This window comes from Scyliorhinus canicula, chromosome 9, assembly GCF_902713615.1.
Source record: "Scyliorhinus canicula chromosome 9, sScyCan1.1, whole genome shotgun sequence".
Taxonomy (NCBI): domain Eukaryota; kingdom Metazoa; phylum Chordata; class Chondrichthyes; order Carcharhiniformes; family Scyliorhinidae; genus Scyliorhinus; species Scyliorhinus canicula.
Window position 1 is genome coordinate 115,135,134 of NC_052154.1, and position 22,899 is coordinate 115,158,032.

At 45.4% G+C, this 22,899-nt stretch overlaps 1 protein-coding gene across 7 annotated transcripts in view; it reads left to right on the forward strand.

The window, feature by feature from the left end:
* The window catches only part of dgkza (diacylglycerol kinase, zeta a), a 922,143-nt gene that overhangs the window by 578,990 nt on the left and 320,254 nt on the right, over positions 1 to 22,899 (forward strand). For all 7 annotated transcript variants that reach the window (XM_038807436.1, XM_038807432.1, XM_038807431.1 and 4 more), the window contains one exon: positions 4,713 to 4,808. In XM_038807436.1, the coding sequence (XP_038663364.1) occupies positions 4,713 to 4,808 (96 nt within the window). The remainder of the gene's footprint in view (positions 1 to 4,712; positions 4,809 to 22,899) is intronic.

Genomic DNA, 22,899 nt, shown 5'->3' on the forward strand with positions numbered 1-22,899 from the left:
AATTTGCCTATAATGAACAATGGACCTCTCAGTCAATGGTGAAAGTCAAATTAATGACAGATAACTAATGTAGAATTGTTTGGTCTAACATGGGGCATGCTTTTAGTTCACTCAAACACTGTTTCAAACTTAATTATTTTGAATGAACATTGTCTTCTCATCTGTAAAGTTGATGCCACCCACTTTCCCCTGGCACCTCTGATGAGTCAGTCCAACTGGATATCTACTCAAGTTGGGTGGAACTGCTTCGCCGTGTCTGAGCTGTTCAGAAACATTGGCATGGCGGGGCAGCATATTTACACATCCACAGGTAATGGGCTGAATTTGACTGGTTTGGCATAGATGGGTTTGGAGGCAGGATCGAGAGCAAAATTAGAATGTTCACCCTTGTGATAATAATCGTTTATTGTCACAAGTAGGCTTCCATGAGGTTACTGTGAAAAGCCCCTAGTCGCCACATTCCGGCACCTGTTCAGGGAGGCCAGTACGGGAATTGAACCCGTCATGCTGCCTTGTTCTGCATGACCAGCCAGATTGCTCCCGGAGGGAGGTGGGGTATGACTGGAACCGGCCTACGCTCTGGGCAGCTTATTAAAGCTAATACAGCACCAACTTGGGGGCAAATTAGTGACACCACCAGGGAAAATCCACGTGCTGAGACCAAACTCAGACATTGCCTGGAGACTTTTCCCTCATGGGGTGGGGTGTGGGAGCTATTGTAACTCCTTTAGATCGCCTGGTGATTGGTCTTCCCTGTTCCTTGGCCCGCCTGCCATCCTTAATGGGATGGGGCAGCCGTTGTCTGCTATGCCGGCACGGACAGCAACTTGTGGATGTTTGGTCTGGAATAGACCACAGCATTGGAGAGTCCTGGGAAAACCCAGCTGATGCCGTGATGGTGGAATGTATATACCTATGGAATTTTGTACTGTTCGGAAGTTTCACTATCTTCTCCTTTGCCTTCACAAATGGTGAGGTAGTCGGCAAATGGGATGGGGTTTGGTACAGTGGGATTGTGCAGCAGAGGGCAGGTTAGGTGATTCTGCTCCTCAAGGTGGCATTGGGAACAGGTTGGCTGTGCATCCATTTGGAGAATGTTGGATAACGTTGTTTGTTGGAGAACTGTATGCATGTGTAGAATGCCAACAGACCATGCTTTACCCTGCCTGAGTCTTTGTTATATTTAATTTGATACAATTAATATTTCTCGTCTTGACTGTTTTGGGAACAGATGTCTTTATTTGGAATTTGGGAGCGGATCGGAAGCAAACCCCATTCCAATGTAAACAATCCCACTGTGCCAAGCCCCATCCAATTGTAAACATTCCACTGTATCAAATCTATCCCATTATAACCAATCCCACTGTACCAAACCCATCCCACTGTAAACAATCCCACTGTACCAAACCCCACCCCACTGTAAACAATCCTACTGCACCAAACCTCATCCCATTGTAAACAATCCCACTGTACCACACCCCATCCCATTGTAAACAATCCCACTGTACCAAACCCCATCCCATTGTAACCAATCCCACTGTACCAAACCCCATCCCATTGTAAACAATCCCACTGTACCAAACCCCATCCCATTGTAAACAATCCCACTGTACCAAACCACATCCCATTGTAAACAATCCCACTGTACCAAACCCCATCCCATTGTAAACAATCCCACTGTACCAAACCCCATCCCATTGTTAACAAGCCCACTGAACCAAACCATGTCCTATTGTAAAGAATCCCACTGTGCCACACCCCATCCTATTGTAAACAATCCCACTGTACCAAACCTCATCCTATTGTAAACAATCTCACTGTACCAAATTCCATCCCATTGTAAACAATCCCACTGTCCCAAACCCCACCCCATTGTAAACAATCCCACTGTTCCACACCCCATCCCATTGTAAACAATCCCACTGTTCCACACCCCATCCCATTGTAAACAATCCCACTGTTCCACACCCCATCCCATTGTAAACAATCCCACTGTACCACACCCCATCCCATTGTAAACAATCCCACTGTTCCACACCCCATCCCATTGTAAACAATCCCACTGTTCCACACCCCATCCCATTGTAAACAATCCCACTGTCCCAAACCCCATCCCATTGTAAACAATCCCACTGTACCAAACCACATCCTATTGTAAACAATCCCACTATACCCCACCCCATCCCATTGTAAACAATCCCACTGTCCCAAACCCCATCCCATTGTAAACAATCCCACTGTACCAAACCCCATCCCATTGTAAACATTCCCACTGCACCAAACCCTATCCCATTGTAAACAATCCCACTGTACCAAACCCCATCCCATTGTAAACAATCCCACTGTACCAAACCCCATCCCATTATAAACAATCCCACTGTACCAAACCCCATCCCAGTGTAAGCAATCCCACTGAACCAAACCCCATCTCATTGTAAACAATCCCACTGTACCATATCCATCCCATTGTAAGCAATCCCACTGTACCAAACCCCATCCCATTGTAAACAATCCCACTGTCCCAAACTCCATCCCATTGTAAACAATCCCATTGTACCAAACCCCATCCCATTGTAAACAATCCCACTGTACCAAACCCCATCCCATTGTAAACAATCCCACTGTACCAAACACCATCCCATTGTAAACAATCCCACTGTAGTTTGCTTTTGTCAGTGATGTTTTGCCATTCTGGTTAAATCTAAGATAGAAAGCTTTTTTGTTAGCCAAAGGGAAATGGGACAAAGCCAACAATGTGGAGCAAGGTTTCAGATCAGCCTCCATCTCGCTGAATGGCAGTACAGTTTCTCTTCCTTTTCATCATTCATTCCTGGGATGTTGATGTTGGTGGCTAGGCCATCCCTAGTTGTCCTTCAGAAGCTGGTAGTGAGCTGCCTTCCTGCAGTCACAGCGCTGTTAGGAAGGGAGCAGCATTGGCAGCAAACTGAGGGAAGTTGACCTACTCTACTTTAAATAAAGTATTTTTTTCTTTACTGAGATGTGGGTGTCTCGGGCAAAGCCTACATTTGTTGCACATCCTGAATTGCCCTTGAGCTGAGTGACTTGTCCCCACAATTCAGAGGGCAATAAAGAGTCAAGCCACATTGCTTTAGTCTGGAGTCACATGTAGGCCGGACTGGGTAAGAATGGCAGATTTCCTTCCCTTAAAGGCATCAGTGAGCCAGGTGGGCTCTGACAACAATGGTTTCATGGTCACCATGAGACTAGCTTTTCAATTCCAGATTATTAACCAATTTTAAATGCCACCAGTTGCCATTGTAGGATTTGAACCCTTGTTCCCAGAAATTAGCCCGAGCCTCTGGATGACTAGTCCAGCTATGTGGCCACAATGCTATCATCTCTCTCCCACCAAGTTGCATTCGCACCACACAAGTGCCAAGCATTGACCATCTCCTACAGGAGTGGATCTAACCATTGCGCCATGACCATTGCTGAATCCCCCACACTCAATATCCTGGGGCTACCAGGGCAGGTCAAAAGCTAGGAATCCTAAGGCGTGTAACTCACCTCCTGACCCCCCCCCCCCAAAACCAGTGCACCATTTACTAGGTACAAGTCAGGAGTGTAATGGAATACTCTCCACTTGCCTGGGTGAGTGCAGCTCCAACAACATTAAAGAAGCTCGATACCATCCAAGACAAAGCAGCCCACTTGATTGCTCGCCCTTCCACAAACATTCAAACCCTCCACCACCGACAGACAGTTGCGTCCGTGTGTACCATCTACAAGATGCACTGAAGTAACTCGCCAAGGTTCCTCAGACAGCACCTTCCAAACCCATGACTGCTAGCATCTAGAAGGACAAGAACAGCAGATACCTGGGAACCCCACCACCTGGAGGTTCCCGTCCAAGTCACTTACCACCCTGACTTGGAATTATATCGCCGTTTCTTCACATTGCTGGGACAAAGTCCTGGACTCCCTCCCTAACAGTGCTGTGAGTGTACCTACACCTCAGGAACTGCCCCGGTCAAGAAGGCAGCTCAGTCACCACTATCTTCTGAAGGGCAATGAGGAATGGGCAATAAATGCTGGCCTAACAAGCGATGGCCATATCCCATAAATTAATAATAATAAAAAAAGTGTGTCACTAGAAGACCTGGGAAAGGAGGTTTGGAGCTTTAACCTCACAAAAATTAATCTGAAAGAAGGTGACTCTAGTGGGCCCATGTGTCTCTGATGGGGCATGTGCCATTGACAGTGAATGGCAGCACGGGGCTCCAATTAAGCTTGATCCTATCCTGCCCTCTGGTGCCTAACCGTACAAGTGTCTGTGCAGAGTCTGCACGTCTCCCCGAGTCTGCAGGTATCCTTTTGTCTGCGTGGGTTTCCTCCGGGTGCTCCAGTTTCCTCCCACAAATCCTGAAAGATGTGCTTGTTAGGTGATTTGGACATTCTGAATTCTCCCTTGTGTAACTGAACCGGTACCGGGTGTGGCAACTCGGGGATTTTAATGTAAATCCACTTGTGACACCAATAAAGATCATTATTATTGTTGTGTCGGGTAGCCATGGGGTGCTTCAACTGTGGCAGACCTATCAATTCCTGAACTCGAGTCCACCTGTGACCGACTTTCCGGCCCCTGCCCTCCGAGCACTGCCATCACCGGACGCACATTGGAAAGAGGGCTCTGGTGATTGTCCTAATTGGTTGTCAAATTAATCTGTTTTCTCTGGTCTAATCTCTTTTAGGAAAATGCACTGTATGGTGAGCACATCTGGTTTGAGACCAATGTTTCTGGAGATTTCTGTTACGCTGGGGAGCAGAACTGTGTCGCCAAAATGCTGGTGAGTATTGGCAGCCGTTTGGCAGTGGTTTGTAACAAAGGGATTAATGTGTGTGCAACCGCTCTGTGAAAACTCTCCCTATATCTTGGCAGAGATGCTGACACTCACTGAAACACCATGAAAGCTGAAGTGGCACCAGAGACGGGGCTAGTGTCGGCGGTTTTCGGGCTTTTTTGGAAGAGGAGAAGACACCACTGGAAGGGATCAAAGCCTAGTGGGAGGAAGAGTTGGGAGAGGGAATAGAGGAGGGGTTCTGGTGTGAGGTGCTCCGGAGAATGAACACCTCCACCTCGTGCGTGAGGTTGGAGCTGATACAGCTGAAGGCGGTATATGGAGCACACCTCAAGGGCGAGGATGAGCCGGCTCTTTGAGGGTGTAGAAGATGTGTGTGAACGTTGCCGGGGGGAGAGGGGGGTGGCGTTATTCATTATGGCCTTTCAAGAATTGGATAACACCCAACATTAGTGGGTGGGGGGGGGGACTGTATGTGTTAATATCATATAATTTACAGTGCAGAAGGAGGCCATTCGGCCCATCGAGTCTGTACCGGCTCTTGGAAAGAGCACTGCACCCAAGGTCAACACCTCCACCCTATTCCCATAACCCAGTAACCCGACCAAACACTAAGGGCAATTTTGGACACTAAGGGCAATTTATCATGGCCAATCCACCTAACCTAAACATCTTTGGACTGTGGGAGGAAACCGGAGCACCCGGAGGAAACCCACGCACACACTGGGAGAATGTGCAGACTCCGCACAGATAGTGACCCAAGCCGGAATCGAACCTGGGACTTTGGAGCTGTGAAGCAATTGTGCTAACCACAATGCTACCATGCTGCCCTCAATGGTTAATGGTGACTATGGGTAATTTCTGATTCCTTTTTGTTATTTGTTTATGTTAACATGTGGGCAGTTGTTTGGGGGTTGGTGGGAGGATGGGATTGTTGTTGTTGATATGGGGATTGACATTAGATTTGTTACTGCTAATTGTTTATTGTTGGTGAGTGCAAATTTGGGAAAAAAAGAAAGCACAGGCAGCGCATTAGATACTGCACCTGTATTGAACTGTAGGACAGATTGTCCAAGAGTCAGAGATTTTTACAGCACAGAAAGAGGCCCTTCAGCCCATCATGCTGGCCATCACGCATCTATCTATCCTAATCCTACTGTCCAGCACTTGATCAGTAGCCTTGGATGCTATGCCGTTTCAAGAGCTCATATAAATGTTTCATAAATGTGAGGGTTCCCGCATGTTTTCAGGCAGTGAGTTCCTGATTCTCATCACCCTCTGGCTGAAAAAGATTTTGTCAAATCCCCACTAAATCTTCTGCCCCTTGCCTTAAATCCGTGACTCTCCCTCCCGGTTATTGACACCTCGGTTAAGGGGAAACGTTTCTTCCTATCTAGGCCCCTCATAATGTTATGCACATTTACCACCCATTGCAGCCCTGTAAATACTGAGTGGGTTTATGGTTGCAATGCTGAATGTGTCCTTGCCTCAAGCAGCTCAATTATGGACTCCTTCATAATTTACTTAATTAAAATGTGAGTCTTTGCCAATGTTGAATATAATATTTTATTTGAGAAATCACTGTGTGCTAAAATTGTTTTCAAAAACTTTTAAATTAACACAAACTGCATTATTCCCTGAGATCAAACCGTGTCTCACCTCTGCACCTTTACTCTTTCTCTATCAGTAGTTCTCCTAATTTTTAAACTATTATTGGACACACTGATCCTCAGATTATTTTCCCCCTTCTGTTTTTCCAAAGCTGTGAATACACCATCTCACAAAACTCTTCCACTTCTCCACATCATCGCTTTGTTAAAATAAAGACTCCTGCTCTAATGCACTTTTACCCAGGACCAAATGTGGAGCTTCTTCCTCTTTTCCCTTGTGCATATCATAGACCCGCATAGGCAACCTAGGCCGGTGAGTGGGCCGCAGGAGAGGCCCTCATTCATCTCAGTGGGCCGCAAGATTGAAACCAGGCCTGTTCGCTAACAATGACCCCATGAATAAGACTAAATACATTTTATACATGCCAAATATTTCATTACAAGTTATAGAAAATGCTTAATCTTTTCATATTAATAGAACTAGCAATATCATCACATGATAAATATAAAATAAATATTTGGACGCACATCTCTCACAGTCAATGATGTGGCAATCAGCACGCACCTCACTTCACATGCCCTTGTTTTACATGTGTATCACTTCAGTCAGACCGGTAGGAAAAATAATACACTGACCGAATTCAGTGGAATGTAGCAACTCTGCGGGTGGGTAACAGTCAACAAAATGTCTTGTGGGCCACCCTCAGAACTTTGATGGACCACAGGTGGCCCCGGGGGGGGGTCGCACATTGCCAACCACTGATCTATAGGCTTTTAACTCCTGTCCTACTGCTTCCAACCATGGTTGGCTGTACTGTGGTTCTTGGCCATTCAGGCAAGCTTCTTAACATAACAAAGTGAACCCTTGGTTACGATAGGAGGGTTTGGTACGTTTCGGCGTGGCCAGTTCGGCGTGGCCAGTTCGGCGTAGCCGATTCGACGGAGGAATTTTTCGGCGGAAGGACGTTTCGGCGTCAAATTAGTTATAGTCGCAAAATGTTTGTGCAGCCCATTTCTTGTGTCTTTTCCTTCCAGCCGCCTCAGATATCGTGTTTGTGCACCAAACCGGGTCTCTTAAAGAAAGGCACCAACATTAAACTCTTAAAGAAAGCCGTGTTACTGAAAGTATTGAAGCAGCTGCCCAGTGATCTACACTGCTGTCTGACTTAACACATTGTGTAAAGTCACAATATCCTCAGTAACAACGGCTGTATAAAGTCAGACCCGGTTTGGTGCTCCGCGGGGGAGCTTATGGACCCCAACTGTCAGTTGTGTTAATTTCAGCGGCCGGCTCACTTTGATCCGGAGAGGGAAGCTGCTCTCTCACTGAAACAATCAGCCGGCCGCTGAAATTGACACTGCCGGCTGCTCTCTCCCTCCAATCAGAAACATTAAAACTTAAAAGTTGGATTGGAGGGAGAGAGCAGCCGGCAGTGTCAATTGCTTCAGTGAGAGAGCAGCTTCCCTCTCCGGCCGCTGAAATTGACACTGTTTTAATTAGATCCACGATGGGGGTTTTAAATTTATTTTAAAATCTATGCTAGCGCTTCCCATTGTGAGTCTACGGGGGTCTGACCTCTCCCCCCGCCCCCAGTAGACTCTCAATGGGAAGCACTAGCATAGATTTTTAAATAAATTTAAAACCCCCATCTTGACGTCCCTCCGCCGAAAAACTCCTCCGCCGAACTGGCCCCGCCGAAACGTCCCATCCCCACGATAGGAAGTGCTAACACTTCCACCACGTGCACACAAAAACTCAAACGGTCCGGTGGAATGGGCATAGTACAATCGTCAGGATCAAATTTACATGGAAACTTTACAGCCACAAAAACATGTACCGGTAGTTCCTTTGAAGTCTGGGCGAACTGCCTTTCTCGTTGATTAATACTGCCCTCAGGTGGCCAGAACCCAAGACTGCAATCGTGTGATGTTGAATTTAAACTTTAGTTGGTTATCCCAGCAAGCTATTTTGATTATGTCTTGTCCCAATTATTTTATTTTAACACCATGAAACTCAATTGAAAGTAAAACGGGCTTTTAAATAAGAGTAGACGGGTGTAAAACGTTTTCGTTAGCAGGCATGCTGGGAGATAGATTTAAGGTAATTGATTAAAAAATGGAAGAGGGAAGGCGAGAATTAAATTTACACAGGGGGTTGTTATAATCAGGACTGCAGCACCCTAAAGGGTGATGAAACCAGTCTCAATAGTAACTTTCAAAGGGGAATTAAATCTACCTGAATATCATGCAGGATTGTGGTGACAGAGAGGTGAGTGGAATGAATTGACAGGTCCTTCAAAGATCCAGTCCAGGTAGAATGGGCAGCAATGTCTCCTGCTGTGCTCTATACTTCTATCAGGTCAGAAAGATCTGCGGGGCACTAGCCTACAGGTTATTTCCAATACCCCACAGAGGACACGTGAAGGAGGGAAGGATTAGAACGTTCAGTGTGCGGCTATGGCGTTGGTGCAGGAGGAAAAGATTCACATACTAGGGCATTGGAGTGGGTTTGGGACTTGGGTGAGAGCAGGCGACCTACAGCTGAAATGAAATGGCACCAGTGGCGCTTTGTCGAGGGTACATAGGTAAGGGAGGATTTAAACGGATGGAGCTGGGGAAAGGTTACATTTTGGACAAGGAGAAGGATTAAATGTGTCTATTGGAATGACTGAAGGAAATGGGGAGAAAGGTTGTTCAGAAGAGATAGACAGTGAGGGACAAGAAATCTAAAGCATTCAATGAGACATCAAGGAGCAAGAATAAAGCTCAAGATTTAAAAATAAATAGTCAGGTGGAATATGGACTGGTCCATATTCAAGGCCGCGGCAGCTAACCTGGACGAGTACACAACCACCGTCACAGACTTCATCAGTATGTGTGTCGAGGACCGTGTACCAAAGAACAATTGTACAAAAGACAATACCGGTTCCAGGCCAATGACACTAACCCACAACATCTATGGCAGGGCTTACACAAGATTACGGCCTACAAAGCAAAGCCAGGCAGAATCTCTGGGGCTGACGATCGCTCCCCGATGAACTGAACAAGTCTTATGCCTGCTTTGAACAGACAGCCAATACATCAGTGCCACCTGCCCCAACAGCCCTGGACACACCCATACCCACTATTACAGCCTCAGAGGTAAGAGCTGCCTTCTTGGAAGTGAACCCGTGGACAGCGACGGGCCCCGACAGAGTCCCTGGGCGAGCACTCAGATCCTGCGCAGACAAGCTGGCAAGACATCTTCAACATCTCTCTTCACTGCTCTGAGGTTCCCACCTCCTTCAAGAAGACCACCATAATACCAGTACCAAAGAAAAACAAGGTAGCATGCCTCAACGACTACTGACTAGTGGCCCTGTTATCTGTTATCATGAAATGCTTTGAGCGGCTAGTCATGAGACGGATCAACGCCAGCCTCCCAGATGATCCATTGCAGTTTGCCTATCGCTGCAACCGATCCACAGCAGATTCTGTCTCCCTGGCCCTAGAATCAATACTCAAACATCTTGACAACAAGGACAGCTATGTCAGACTGCTGTTCATAGACTACAGCTCCGCCTTCAACACCATTATCCCGACATCAGACCGCAATCTGTAAGGATAGGTAACAGCACCTCCGCCACAGAAGTCCTCAACACCGGGGCCCCGCAAGGATGTGTGCTCAGTACTCGACTGTACTCCCTATAATGTAGAGATGCCGGCGTTGGACTGGGGTGAGCATATTATAGTGTGTAGGGCTGTGCTCCGAATGCTAGTGATTCAAAATAAACCTGTTGGACTTTAACCTGGTGTTGTAAGACTTCTTACTGTACTCCCAATACACACACGATTGTGTGGCAAGATTCAATTCGATCCATATGTTTGTCGATGATACGACTGTGGTGGGTCGTATCTCAAACAATGATGAGTTAGACTACAGAAGGAAGATAGATCACTTGATCACTTGGTTGCATCGTGTACCGAAAACAACCTCACTTGAAATGTCGGCAAAACCAAGGTACTGATCATCGACCACAGGAAGCGTAGCACGACACTCTTTCCCCCCCCCCCCGTCTGTCTGTCCTGGTCCACTCACGTTGATGCAACAGTCAAGAAAGCACAATAACCTCTCTACTTCCTATGGAAGCTAAAGAAATTCAGCAGATCTGCATTGACTCTCTCAAACTTCCACAGATGTGCCATAGAGAGCATCCTATCCGCTGCATCACAGCTTGGTATGGTAACTGCTCGACCCAAGATCGCAAGAAACTACAGAGTGTGGTGAACTCAGCCCAACACATGACACAAGCTTGCCACCCTCCCATTGATTCTGTCTACACCTCCCGCTGCTTCACGAAGGCAGACATCATTGTCAGAGACCCCTAGCACCCAGGCTTTGGCTCTTCCGGACCATCCCGTTAGGCAGAAGATCTAAAAGTCTGAAGACCTGCACATCCAGATATAGGATCGGCTTCTTCCCCACAGCTACTAGACAACCCAATGACTCTCCCTTGGACTGATCTGTTCCCTGTAAGAACGCTATTCACAATGCCCTACGCTGTTCTTGCTCATGTATTTGCTTTGTTTGGCCCTTATTCCGCACTGCAATAAATCACTTTGTCAATGTATTTTGTTAATTATTCTTTTTGACTACTACGTACGTACTGTGTACGTTCCCTTGGCCGCAGAAAACTGCTTTTCACTGTGCTTAGGTACTTGTGACAATAAATCAATCACTCAATCAGGATGTGTGTGCATATGATGTGTGAATACTCAAAACCTTCCAGAATAGAGCAGTTAGCATTAAAAACTATTGAACAATATGATGCAGTACTTAGAATGGAGTCAAGACTCGGATTTGGTGGGTTCATTATTCCTCGATGAACCATTTTTGGGAGAGAGGGAGGGGAAACGGGAAGGGGTTCAGTGAAGGGTTTTACCTCAGCACCAGAATACAAGAATATCCGATAGAGTTGTACATGGATCCAATCGGATAGAATTGAGAAATGGGAAGCAAAAGGATGCAATTGTCGTTGAACATGCACTGCTCGTGTACCAGATGAGAGGTTGTGTCCTGTAGACTGTGCAGCTACATGAGACCAATAGGGCAATAAGAATGGAATATATCAACTATCCCAAGACAGATTGGCGCAAGGGGAATTAATGTGGTCAAAGCACAAAATATAGTTTTCAGAAAGGACCCTAGAGTTCTTCTTGATCACTATGCTTCTAATCTAGTAAGACCATAGATATAGGAGCAGGTTTAGCTCACTGAGCTAAATTGCTGGCTTTTGAAGAAGACCAAGCAGGCCAGCAGCACGGTTTGATTCCCGTACCAGCCTCCCCGGAATGTGGCGACTAGGGGCTTTTCACTAACTTCATTGAAGCCTGCTCGTGACAATAAGCGATTTTCATTTCATTTTCAATTAGGCCATTCGGCCCATCGAGTTTGCTCCGCCATTCAATCATGACTGATATGTTTCTCAACCCCATTCTTCTGCCTTTTCCCATAACCCCTGATCCCCTTACTAATCAAAAACCTATCTATCTCTGTCTGAAAGACACTCAGTGACTTGGCTTCCATAGCCTTCTGCGGCAAGGAGTTCCACAGATTCACCACCCTCTGGCTGAAGAAATTCCTCCTCATCTCAGATCTAAAGGATCGTCCCTTCAGTTTGAGGTTTTACCCTCGGGTTCTAGTTTCTCCTACTAGCAGAAACATCCTCTCCATGGCCACTCTATCTGGGCCTTTCAGTATTCTGTAAGTTTCAATAATAATAATCTTTATTAGTGTCGCAAGTAGGCTTACATTGGCACTGCAGTGAAGTAACTGTGAAAATAAGAAGCCCCCTTATCCTTCTGAACTCCATCAGGTACAGACCCAGAGTCTTCAACTGCTCCTCATATGACGAGAGTCATTCTTGTGAATCTCCTCTGGACCCTCTCCAAGGCCAGCACATTTTTCCTCAGATACGGGGTCCAAACCTGCTCGCAATATTCCAAATGAGGTCTGACCAGATTTTATACAGTCTCAGAAGTACATCTCTGGTCTTGTATTCTAGCCCTCTCGACATGAATGCTAACATTGCGTTTGCCTTCCTAACTGCCAACTGAAGCTGCATGTTAAGCTTAAAAGAATCCTGATCCGGCACTACCAAGTCACTTTGTGCTTCTGATTTCCGAAGCCTTTTCCCCACTTAGAAAATAGTTTATGCCTCCATTCCTCCTTCCACCTTACAGTTTTCCACATTGTATTCCATCTGCCACTTTGCTCATTCTCCTGGCCTGTCCAACTTCTTCTGCAGCATCCCTGCTTCCTCAACACTACCTGACCCTTAAGATATCTTTGTATCAACTGCAAACTTAGCACAGTGTCTTCAGTTTGTTCTTCTAAATAGTTAGTGTATATTGTGAATAGTTGTGGCTCCAACACCGACCCCTATGGAACACTACTGGTCACTGGCTACAATCCTGAGAAAGACCCCATTGTCCCCACTTTCTGCCTTCTGCCAGCCAGCCAATCCTCTATCCATGCCAGTATCCTGCCCCTAACACCATGGGCTCCTATCTTATTTTAAGCCTCTTAGTTTCCCCAGAACCTTCTCCTTAGTGATGGCCATTACACTCACCTCTGCCCCCTGACACTCTTGAAGTTCTGGTATGCCACTGGTGTCTTCCATCGTGAAGACTGATGTAAAGTAACTATTTAGTTCCTCTGAAATTTCTTTGTTCCCTATTTCTCCTTCTCCAGCCGTCCAATGTCCATTCTTGCCCCACTCTTAACTTTCGAAAACACTCTTGCTATCTTCTTTTACATTACTAGATCGCTTACACTCATATTTCATCTTCTCCCCCCTTATTGCCTTTTAGTTGGCCTCTGCTCGCTTTTAAAGGCTTCCCGACCCTGTGGATTCCCACTAATCATCACTACCTTGTCTGCTTTTTCTTTTATACTATCCTTTACTTCCCTTGTCAACCATGGATGCCTCGTCCTCCCGTTAGCATGTTTCCTCTCCTTGGGATGAATTTTTGTTGTGCCTTCCAAATAACCCCCCAAAACACCTGCCATTGCTGTTCCACTGTCTTTCCTGCCAGGCTCCTTTTCCAATCCCCTCTAGCCAGTTACTCCCTGATGTTTTTGTAGTTACCTTTACTCAATTGTAATACCATTACATCTGATTCCAGCTTCTCCTTCTCAAACTGTAGGGTAAATTCATATTGTGGTCACTCCCCCCTGAAGGTTTCTTAAGTTCACCTTAAGTTCCCTAATCAAGTCTGCCAAATATACATATCATCAAATCCAGAATTACATGTTCCCCAGTGGGCTCCATCACAAGCTGCTCCAAAAACTATCTCATAGACATTCCACAAATTCCTTTTCTTGGGAAACGCTACCAACCTGATTTTCCCAGCCCATCTACATATTGAATGTAGATGATTATTGTAACATTGCCTTTCTTGTATGCCTTTTCAAATTCAAATTCCTGATTTATTTTCCCTCATCCTGACTGCTGCTAGTGGGCCTGTACATAACTCCCATCAGGGTCTTTTTTCCTGCAATTCCTCAACTCTACCCACACAGATTCTATGTCTTCTGATCCTAAATCGTTTCTTGTTATTGATTTAATTTAATTTCTCACCAACAATACAACCCTGCCCCCTCTTCCCATCGACTTGACTTTTAATATGACACATATACTTGGATATTTAGATCCCAGCCATGATCACCTTGCACTACGTCTCTGTGATGCCCACAATATTATACCCACCAATTACAAAGTGCGCAATAAGCTTATTTACGTATACTGCGTGCATTTAGGTACAACACCAGCAATCCTGTGTTGACCCCCCCCCCCCCCCCCCCTTCTCATAGTTGCCCCCTTTTTTGCTGTGCCTGAAGTTAGGTTCCCACTGCTTTCTATTACGTGTTCTGGAAAGTTTACTAACTTCTCCTGAGCCTTGGGCCCTTTTAATGAGTTTTTAGGCCTCATCATTAGCCTTTACTCCCACTTTCTTCTTTAACTTTGATTTTCTAATTTTCCATACAACTGAAACCTCCCTTTCACTGTCTCCATGCTCTTTACCGAAATCTCACACCTGTCTCTGCACACTGTTTTTTGAAGTCTCATCACTCTCTCCGGGCTGTTTACTGAGGCGTCATCTCTCTCTCTGACTCTGCGCTCTTTACTGAAGTCTCGCATCTCTGTCTCCATGCTCTATACTGAAGTCCTGCCTCTCTGTCTCTGCGCTCTATCCTGAAGTCTCGTCTCTCTGTCTCCGCGCTCTATACTGTTGTTTCGACTCTCTCTATCTCTCTCTCTCTCTCTCCATCCTCTCGCCTCGCTCTGTCTCTGCGCTCTATACTGAAGTCTCGCCTCTCTGTCTCCACGCTCTATAGTGAAGTCTCGCCTCTCTCTGTCTCCACGCTCTATACTGAAGTCTCGCCTCTCTCTGTCTCTGCACTCTATACTGAAGTCTCGCCTCTCCTGTCTCCATGCTCTATACTGAAGTCTGGCATCTCTCTCTCTCTGAGTTGTATCCTGAAGTCTCACCTTTCTGTCTCCATGCTCTATACTGAAGTCTCATCCCTCTCTCTCTCCACGCTCTATACTGAAGTCTTGCCTCTCTCTTTCTAACACTATATACTGAAGTCTCGCCTCTCTGTCTCCGCGCTGTATACTGAAGTCTCGCCTCTCTGTCTCCGCGCTCTTTACTGACGTCTCGCATTCTATCTCCACGCTACTCCGCGCGGTAAGAGAAGAGCCATTGCTTGTTTCAGTTATGAGAAATGAAGTGGGGTCAATACTGTATCTGATGTAAGAGGGACAGCTGGGCAATGGGGACGACAATAGCTGAAGGCAGGGATAGTGGACTGTAAAATGACAAATGCCAGCGAGATACAAAGGGACGTGGCCCAAATGAATGGGATTGAAAAGTTGTGAAACAATCAATATTGGGAAATAAAAGCAACATATCATGGGTGCTGGTCTGAATCAGAAATGCTGGAAAAACTCAGCAGGTCTGGTAGACCCTTAGGAAGAGAAAGCTGAATTAACGTTTCGAGTCCGCGTGACCCTTCCCTTCTTCAGAACTAAAGGGAGATGGAAATAAGTTGGATTATATAATGTATAAGAGGAAATGGAACAGAGTAAATGATCAGTGGGAGCTGATGAAGATGGTAACAAAGATGTAGCAAAACTTAAGAGCATGGTGGGGGATGGGAAGGGAGCGTTTTTTGCACTGGGGCAGAAAATGTTTGAGATATAAAAAAAATTTAAGATGGGGGAGATCGAAAGTTGTTGAACTCAATGTTGAGTCTGGTGTTCCAATTTCAGATGAATAGAATGTAACATAAGTGTCAAATATTAATAAGGCAAACAGGGAGCACAGTAAAGACTAAACTGCAACTGAAAAGAGTATGAGAAAAATACAAATGAAGATCATAACTTGCATTTATATGACATCTTTGATGTTGTATAGAACTTGACAGAGAGTTGTCAAAGAAACTTTCACTCAGGGTGCCTTTAAAGGAAGGTGGACACGTTTAATGAGGGAATTCCCAAGTTTAGAGTTTAGGCAGCTGAAGGTAGCGTGATTGCAATTGGGGATAAGCAAGAGGGCAGAATTGGATCTTGGTGCAGCTGGAGGAGATTACAGAGAGAGAGTGAGGCCAGGCCCAGGAGGGATTTGAAAACCAGGATGAGAATTTTAAAATTGAGCCATTGCTGGACCCGGAGACAATGTAGGTCAGCAAGGATGGGGGCGATGAGTGAACTGAACTTGGTGTGACAATACACAGGCAGCAGAGGGTTGGATCAACTCGGGTGTGTGAGGAGTGGAAAATAGGAGGGAGGCCAGGAATGCAGTGGAGTAGTCTAGCCTAGAGGTTATGAAGACATGGTTGAGGGTTTCAGCAGCAGATGGACTGAGACAAGTTAGGAGATGGGCAAAGTTGTGGAAGTGGAAGCAGGAGGCATGGGTGATGGTGTGGATATGTGTAGGAATGAAACAAGTGTTGCAGGGAGATGAAACTGCAAATATGAAAAAAGGGAATATGAAATAAGCTATTAAATAAACAGCTTTTATAAGCATAGACTAAGTAAGTGGATGGTTTATGAGAGGGGAGTCTGATTGTGAAACATGAGGGTATGGCGGAAATATTTAGTCCCTACTTTGATTTAAGTTTCACAAACGTAGGTGTTGAGAATTTAGGTACATTAGAAATGCAGCAACTGTTGGAGGTAACGGAAGGAACCAGACTTGTTCAGCAGACTTGTTCTGGGGATGGCGGGACCGTCGTATGAAGAGAGATTCGGCAAACTGGGCCTGCATTGTCTCAGGTTTCAAGGAATGGAAGGTGGGTATTAAGGTGGACCCCTCTCTCTAGCACCCACTTTTATACTTGGTGTGTAAGTTGGCAGCTGTTTTGGGAGGGATTTTTCAAGGCTTCAAAGGTCCATCGAATCCATTTAATTTTGAAAGTTACTTATTAGATTGCAATTAAATTTGATGAACTCATGTAAATACAAAACCAGTTTATACAAGATGATGTTATAATCCAACCCTTTAATCCCCAGTGTTCATTGAAGTGTCTATTAATAGGCCTGTTAGAAAGTACAAGGCATCTCATGGAAGGGGAAATATGGAGCACAGACAGAAAGTTGATTAATGGACAGGCTTTTTAAAAAATAAGTTCAATGTTTGTACTCCATGACCATGCCAACAATTCCTTCACCTTCCTCATCCATACTATCAGATCAAAAATACAACAATAATATACAATTGTCTCAAGCGGAGATTCTTACCTCTGTTGCACAGACTGCCTACTTCGAAATCTAACCAAACCTGTTGCTGTTCTTATCTCAGTGCATTTTTAAACCCTCATTTATAACTCTGTTTGTGACATTGCTTCACCCCATCTCTAATCTCCTGCGGTCCGACAGTGTCCCCTGAACTCTGGCTTTTTGTGCACCGACCCCTCCGGAGCCTTACCATTGGCAGCCATGTGATCAGCATCCCCCCCCCCCCCCCCGGCCGTCCCTGCGCAATGTTCTACCTGCTCGGCCAGAGGAGGAGAGATAAACTGAAACCTCCCTTCTGTCCATAATCAGTGTGGTTTAGTTTTGACAAGGTGTGTGTTTCAAAACATTTGTTAGTGCGTAGTCAATTTTAAAAAAAGACCAGCAGCAGATTTTGTCGATTTAAACAAAAAGGATTTATTCACACACACACCCCGACAGATCTAAACACTACATTAGTCACACCGTGCACAACAGAAAGATACAATTAAAGCAGACATTGCAAACAGAATCTAAAAGAATAGTTAGTTCATTGCTCTTTGCAAGTCCAGTGAGCGGCAAAGCTTTTTCTCCCGCTCCCTCTTGAATTGTGGTTCTGAAACCTTGGGTCGGATATCTGGATTACTGTAGAATTTTTTTGATGAGAAGAGTGTTCAGCAGATTGTGTACAATTCTGGTCGCCACACTATCAGAAGGATGTGGATGCTTTGGGGAGGGTACAGAAGCGGTTTACTAGGATGTTGCCTGTTATGGAGGGCATTAGCTTTGAGGAGAGGTTAGATAAACTCGGTCTGTTCTCACTGGAACGACGGAGGTTGAGAGGCGACCTGATAGAGATCTACAAGATTATGATGGCATGGACAGAGTGAATAGTCAGATGCTCTTTCCTGGGGTACGAGAGTCAAGTACAAGGGGACATAGGTTTAAAATTCGTGGGGAAAAATTCAGAACGGATGTGCGAGGCAGGTTTTTTACACAGAGGGTGGTAAATATATGGAACGCGCTGCCTGGGGAGGTGGTGGGAGCAGGTACAATAGCGGCATTTAAGGGGCATCTAGACAAATATATGAATAGGGTGGGAATGGAAGGATACGGATTCCGTAAGTGCATACGTTTTTTGTTGAGGCAGGTACCATGGTCGGCGCAGGCCTGGAGGGCCGAAGGGCCTGTTCCTGTGCTGTATTGTTCTTTGGTCTTGTTCTAGGTCATGAAGTCGGGCACTGGTGGCTGTTTTATCAAGAGATCCAATTTCTTTACAAGTGAACCTGGAGCTTTGGAAGCAGGCTAGGAGGCTTTTTAAAACTCTTTTAAGCCCATTGGTTCTAAAAAAAAAAACAAGGCAACGGTGGCATGATCTTTCTCTGTAGCTGGTATCTTTTCACTGTTCTGCAAACAGACCTCAGGTCTCTTCTGAGTTTTGGGATAAATGAATGCTGGGCCAGCATTTATTGCCCATCACTAAATGCCCCTGTTAAGATGGTGGTGAACTGTCTTCTTGAATCTCTGGGGTCCATGTGGTGTAGGTGCACCCATTGTGCTAAAAGGGAGGGTGTTCCAGACTTTTGACCCAGTGCCAGTGAAGGAATGAGAATATCAAAGTCAAGGTGGTGAGTGACTTGGAGGAGAACTTCCGAGTGGTTGTGTTTCCAAGTATCTCCTGCTCTGATCCTTCCAGATGGCAGAGGTCGTGTGTTTGGAAGTTGCTGATTAAGGAGCCTTAGTGAGTTTCTGCAGTGCATCTTGTAGATGGTACATACTGCTGCTACTGTGCGTTGGTAGTGGAGGGAGTGAATGTTTGTGGAAGGGATGTCAATCAAGTGGGTTGCTTTGTCCAGCTGGTGTCGAGCTTCTTGAGTTGTTGGAGCTGCACTCATCCAGGCAAGTGGGGAATATTCCATTACACTTCTGATTTGTGACTTGTAGATGGTAAAACGGTTTTGGGGAGGCAGGAGGTGAGTTACTTGCCGTAGGATTCCGAGCCTATGACCTGCTCTTGTAGCCACAGTATTTAAATGGCTAGTTCAGTTCAGTTTCTGGTCAATGTTAACCCTCAGGATGTTAATTGTGGGGGAGTCAACGATGATAATGCTATTGAATGTCAAGGGGCAATGGTTTGATTATTTTTCATTGGAGATGGTCATTGCCTGGCACTTGTGTGGCATTAAAGTTACTTGCCACCTGTCAGCCCAAGCCTGAGATCAGGAGTTCTGTGACTTTGGCGGAACCCAAATTGAGCGTCAATGAGCAGGTTATTGCTAAGTCAGTGCCACTTGATAGCACCTTTGATTACTCCTTCCATCACTTTACTGATAATTGGCAGGACTGCAGAGCTTAGATCTCATCCATTGGTTGTGGGATTGCTTCGTACTGTCTATCACTTGCTGCAAGTAGTCCTGTGTTGTAACTTTGCCAGGTTGACACCCACGTCAACTCCATCTCGACAATATACCATTGTGCAGCCACTTCTGCTGGGTCGGTTCTGCCGGTGGGACAGGACATACCCAGGAATGGTGATAGTGGTGTCTGGGACGCTATCTGTAAGGTATGATTCCGTGAGTATGACACTATCAGACTGTTACTTGACGCATGTGTGAGACAGCTTTTCCTATTTTGGCACAAGCTTACAGATGTTAGTAAGGAGGACTTTGCAGGTTCGACAGGACTGGGTTTAATCGTAGCATTTACAGTGCAGAAAGAGGCAATTCTGCCCATCGGGTCTGCACCAGCCCTTTGAAAAAGTACCCCACTTAGGCCCACGCCTCCACCCTATCTCTGTAACCCAATAACCCCACCCAACCTTTTGGACACTAAGGGTCAATTTAGTATGGCCAATCCACCTACCTGCACATCTTTGAACTGTGGAAGGAAACCGGAGCACCCGGAGCAAACCCATGCAGACACGGGGAGAAAGTGTAAACTCCACACAGCTAGTCACCTGAGGCTCGAATTGAACCTGGATCCCTAGAGCTGTGAGGCAGCAGTGCTAACCACTGTGATGCTGTCATTTCCACCATATTGGGTGGTTCGTCCATTTCTTTCCTTTTTATTGACTTTGTAGCAGTTCGATACAACTCAGTGGCTGGCGTGGCCATTTCAGAGGCATTTAAGAGTCAACCACATTGCTGTGGATCTGGAATCACATGTAGACCAAACCTGGTATAGTTGGCAGATTTCCTTCCCTATAGGACATTAGTGAACCAAATAGGTGTTTTACAACAATGTTTTCATGGACATCATTGGACTTTAAATTCCAGATATTTATTAGATTCAATTTCTACCACCTGCCATGGCAGGTCCCCAGAATAATTTCCCTGGGTCCCTGAATCACCAATACCACTGTCACTACCCTGGATCAGAGAACCAGTTTCGTTCACGAGGTGAGCAGCCATTGACAAACAATAGACAGTAGATGGCGATCTTTCACACACAACTTGTGGGTAATTGGCTTCATAAATTTTCCTTTGTTACATTGTAGACCTAGAGGGAGAGGTAGAGGGTCTCTGGTCACGCTGACAGCGCACCCCCACCCACGGGCTTCCCAGCAGAGTGGGTTGGCTTCAATGGAAAGTCCCATTGACAGTGGCAGGAGCAACAAATCCCACTGCCAGCAAACAGCATGCTGCCGGGAAATAAGCGGCTGGGAGGCAGGAGAATCCCGTTCATGGAGTCTTGGAGTCCATTGAATCTGTGTATTGGAGTAAGCTTCAGACAACGACAGGTGTGAATTTCACGAAGGAGCACTATCTAGGCGTGCTCTTTCAAGGAGGAGACCCCCACCTATCATGTTCAATTCAGAACTTTCTGGAAGCCTGATAGTCTGAGTTGAAGTTTCCCTTGGCAGCCATCTTAACAGTTTACCAGCATCCAGTTTAAAAAAAAAGAGAATAAAGACAGTTCCAAAAGCTCCCACACAGAATATTCCATATTTGAGGCTTTGAATGTGACATGTATTTTACTGGGCGTGATACGAGTGATGTGTTGGAAGTGAATTTTGTACCCACCCCCTCCCCAGCTCTTGAGTCAATGCACGGCTCAGTCCTGCTCTATTTATGTGTAGATAATTTGGTCTCTGGTATTGGGAATACAGAATCAATATTTGCTGATGAAGCAAAAGTAGAAGCTTTGACAAACAGCGAGGAGGAGCATAAAAAAAATTCAGGATAGTGTAGTTCGCATAATGGGCAGACTGATGACAGATGCAGTTCAATGTGTGTATGTGTGAGGTCATATGTTTGTACTGAAAACATGAAGGCATACACTAAATGCAATGAGACTGAGTAAGATGTGGTGAACAGGGAGAGCTTAGACTTCAATAGGTGATTCTCTGGAAGTATGAGCATGATATAAAGGCTGGCAGCATGTTGAGTAAGGACACCAAAGTGCAAGAGTAAAGAATTAATACATTGCACAAAGTTTTGGTTAGGCCACAATCAGAGTACCGTGCAGATTGGTGAACTACAGATAAAAAGGACGGAAGTCTTATCAAGAGCGTGTTGTGTCAATTCATCAGCATGGAAAACTATAATTTAGGAGGAGAGGTTTGAGAAACTGAAACTAATTTTGTTGGAGCACAGCAAGATGACTAGGAGATTTAATTGATGTTTAAAATTGTGATTTCTTTGGGAATCCAATCATTGGTTGCTCCAGGGAATGTTTTTTAAAAAAATTCATTCATGGGATGGGGGCCGTGTTTGCATGGGTCTCACCCCCACAACCTAACAAGATGTGCAGGGTAGGTGAATTGGCCACACTAAATTGCCCCTTAATTGGGGAGAAAAAAAATTGGATACTCAAAAAAATCATGGGATGTGGGCATAGTTGGTTGGCCAGCATTTAGTGCCCATCTCTAATTACTCTTGAGTGCCTTTGTTAGGCCACATCAGAGGCAATCATGTTTGGAGGCAGTCCAGAGAAGGTTCACCAGATTGATCCCAGACTTGGAGGGATTTTCTTATAAGGGAAGGTTGAGTAGATTGGGCCTGTACTCATTGGAGTTTAGAAGAATGAGAGGGTGACCTTATTGTGATATATAGGATTTTCTGGGGGCTTGACAGGGTAGAGGCTGAGAGGATGTTCCTTATTGTGGAGAGTCTAGGACCAGAGGTCACAATCTCAACGTAAGGAGTTGCCTATTTAAGACAGATGAGGAGCAATTCTTTCTCTCAGTGAATCTGTGGAATTCTTCACCCAGAGGCTGGGCCGTTAAGTATGTTCAAGGCTGAGATAGACAGATTATTCAGTAAGGGTTATGTGGATAAGGCGGGAAAGTGGAGTTGAGGATTATCATGTCAGATCAATCAACATCTCATTAAATGGCAGGACAGACTCGATGGGCCGAATGACCTACGTCTGCTTCTGCATCTTTATGGTCTTATTCCAAAGGTGACTGCGCTTCAAAGGTACTTTATTGGCTGTAAAGTATTTTGGAATCTTTTAAGGTCACTAAAGCGTTTGTAACAAGGTCGTTCGTTCTAGTTGAGGTTTGGACTGAAGAGAGGGTCTCTCAGCACTGACCAAATCTCAGTACATGTGTGATGTTTACCTTTGTGACACAGAAGAGAAACTTCTGTTTCATCGAGTGAGTACCAGACAAAATACTCCTCTTTTGAAGATGAAAATGCAGAGCTTGAACCATGACGTGTACAAATACCATTTCTGTCGATAGGCAATTAGGCATGAAGTAAAAAA